Source organism: Cyprinodon variegatus, unplaced genomic scaffold (assembly GCF_000732505.1).
Source record: "Cyprinodon variegatus isolate N-32 unplaced genomic scaffold, C_variegatus-1.0 Scaffold739, whole genome shotgun sequence".
NCBI lineage: Eukaryota > Metazoa > Chordata > Actinopteri > Cyprinodontiformes > Cyprinodontidae > Cyprinodon > Cyprinodon variegatus.
In genome coordinates this window covers 401,862-404,862 of record NW_015151192.1, presented here as the reverse complement: position 1 = coordinate 404,862, position 3,001 = coordinate 401,862, and the positions used below count along the sequence as shown (strand labels likewise).

At 36.8% G+C, this 3,001-nt stretch overlaps 1 protein-coding gene across 2 annotated transcripts in view; it reads right to left on the bottom strand.

Annotated features, from left to right (window-relative positions):
- Nucleotides 1–255: 255 nt before the first annotated feature.
- Nucleotides 256–3,001, bottom strand: part of LOC107097990 (diacylglycerol kinase delta-like) — a 117,010-nt gene continuing 114,264 nt past the window's right edge. For both annotated transcript variants that reach the window (XM_015395408.1, XM_015395409.1), the window contains one exon: nucleotides 256–2,725. In XM_015395408.1, the coding sequence (XP_015250894.1) occupies nucleotides 2,682–2,725 (44 nt within the window). In that variant the 3' untranslated portion in view covers nucleotides 256–2,681. The remainder of the gene's footprint in view (nucleotides 2,726–3,001) is intronic.

The window sequence follows — 3,001 nt, the reverse complement described above, 5'->3', positions numbered from 1 at the left end:
GTAAATTTGAGCAAGCTAACTGCATTAAGCTGCTATGTATCTCAGCACACGACGGCTAACTTGCATACCATTCTGTCTGCGGTTTACTTAGCAATATTTGCAGCCCTGTATCTGTGGATTTTCATCGCATTTTACTGCAACCAAATTCTTATTTTTTATAACAGCAGAAAATATGTATATTAGCTTTTTGTAGGGGTGCATTTAGCTGCTTGGTTTTCTAGCATTGGTCGGAGGATGTTAGCAAGGTTTGCCGCTATTTATCTCAGCACACGAAGGCTAACTTGCATACCATTTCTGTCTGCCTGTTTACTTCGCAACATTTTCAGCCCTGTATCTGTGAATTTTTATTGCATTTAACTGCAACCAAGTTCTGCAATTTTGCCTGTTTTCATATTATTCATAAAAACAAAAAATATATACGTTAGCTTTTTGAAGAAGTGCATTTGGCTGCTTGTTTTTCTAGCATTGGTCGGAGGCTGTTAGCAAGGTTTGCCAGGGTTTTTATAGGTTATAATGTAAAAACCACACACATTGAATCCTATTAAACATTAGGGTCTGCTAGCACTCTGCGAGGAAATCAACATAAAACAATATTAAAAGAATATATTCTAAATCAGCAGAGGCTTTTCAGTAGCTTTAGACTTAAATTAAGTTTTGCCCCACCCCCACTTGTTGCCCACTTTTCTTTCAGTTTCAATAAGTATTCCCTGCTGGAAAAAAAAACATGAGCAGTAATGGTGCTGAACTATAGGCTAGTGCTAATCAATCTTATAATGTTTTTTGGGATTTTAAACTACAACAGGCAGGTTATGTGCCGTATCTCTAATGCGTTCACACCAAACAGGTTTTGGGTGTCAAAAACTTGGATGCTGGGTCAAATGCCCCGTGTTCTACGCACTGTTTGTTTATCTGCTCTGTTCTGTCGTTACAAGCTAGAAAACACTTTAGCTTTAGGTATTTATCAACGGTTCTCCATAGCTCATTAAAAATGTTTCAGTGCTGTAATAACGGCGTTTTCCACAGACTTTGCATGCAAGTCGGATGCTTTAAGACCCAGAATACATTCGATGTGAACGCACCTCTAACCTGCTAAATTCAGGCTAGCAGCCCGAGCAAATAGTTTGATTAAATAACCCGTTATACTCATGGTTATCGTTACAGGAGTAGTATAAACATATCATTTTAGTTTAATAAGGGATGGAAAACTAAACAAAATCAACTCTTTCATTAAAAAAGAAATCTTATATTATTCTTGGAAGATACTCATGAAGGCTATGGCCAACAACAACCATGCTCTGGTTCATACAAGCTAAAACAATGTTAAAATTAAAACCTCCTGCAAAATTTTCTGTAAGCACTGTGATACCGGAATGCCATTCACAAATTCACTACTTTGAGGCAATTTCCACTGTGAGGCGAAGAAAGGCTTGGCATGCATGCAGGGACACGGAACAGCATCTATATCTATGATTGCCTGGGAGCTTCTCAAAGGGGGAAGCAGCAAAGCCAGGCCCGCTTTACAAATCACCATGTGGGAAAATAAAATGTACAAAAAATAGATATATATTTGTAATAATAATCATAATAATAGCTTTTAACCACAGACAAGGCAAAAATCAAATACATATTAGTACTTATCCCTATGTTTCATATACAATCATGTAGTATGACAAAGTAAGAGCAACAAACTGAGAAGCTGCTATGTTTTTTTGTTTTTTTTCAAAGTGTCCTTGATGCTTCCTCCTTCTGTAAACACCTTCACCAGACAATGGCAGAAATAATCGGTCTGAGTCATTTCATCAGGAACTGTTCTTTAAAACGGTGTAAAACACACACAGCAGGGTGAGATTTCACTCCCACATAAAGCCACATAATAAAACTCTTTAATCCTGCCGTCACATGGCTGAGTTCTCCATGAAATGACTCGCGGTAAAGGTTATTTTTGCAGCATTACTGCAAAATTCTAGGACCACTGAAGAACCACTTTAAAACCACAATAGAAGCGCTGTGAAATCAAACCGAACAGCATTGTCATTATCAAAAGTCCACACAAGTACATTCCTCGGTATATTTTTTGCAACATTTATGATATTTTCCAGTTCAGTAGACAATAACGCTGAGACATCTCAGTTTGTTCATTTTGTTGATTCGTTGCCGTTGGAGTTCACATGGTAGTAGCACTAAACAAATAAATATGCAGTCCAAAGGCTATTCAGAAGTTCAACATCATTAATTAAACTAAAGAGAGAAAAAATAGATTGTAACAACTTATAACAAAAACTAATGTTTACACCTGCCATGCAAGGTGAGCACCACGTAAACACATTTCCTTTGTTTTCCCAGTCTGCATGGTTGTCACCTTTGACTTGCTACTGGCTGCACTCAGAAATAAAAGCAGAACAGCAGCATTAAAGCAATGCCACACCAAAAACAGGCCCTTTAAAAAAAAAAAAAAGAACAAGAAATTGGATAAAAATAACCTGCTGGTCTGCAGCAAAATAACAGATTACAAAGAATTAAAACGGAGCTAAATGCTTAAAAATAGGGAAGAAAGGAATCTCTTCAGTTTGTGACACCTCTATGAAAGCCACAGGGCTTTAATGATTAAAGAGGAGGGAGGGAGGGGGCCATACCCCTCATTTAGAGAGTGATAAAGCGGCTCACGCAGGGATTCAGTTTCCTTAGGACTCAGCCTCAGTTGCCCCGCCTTTAATATCCCACGATCCTACAGGACACAAAAATGTATAAATTAATTATCATTTTTTTTAATCCTATGATATTAAATTGTTGTTAAACTGTATTTATAGCGCCTTATACAAAGATTTTATTAGATATAACAGAGAAACATAAATCGCCTACAAAAATTGTAAAAAACCATGAACAAATAAAACAAAGTAAACAGTGATGTTATTTAGCAAGTTAGAATAAAACACAAAGGTTTGAATAAAGATCTAATTGGGCTGAATGCTAGTCTCTAATAGGATATTTAAAATCTAACGGG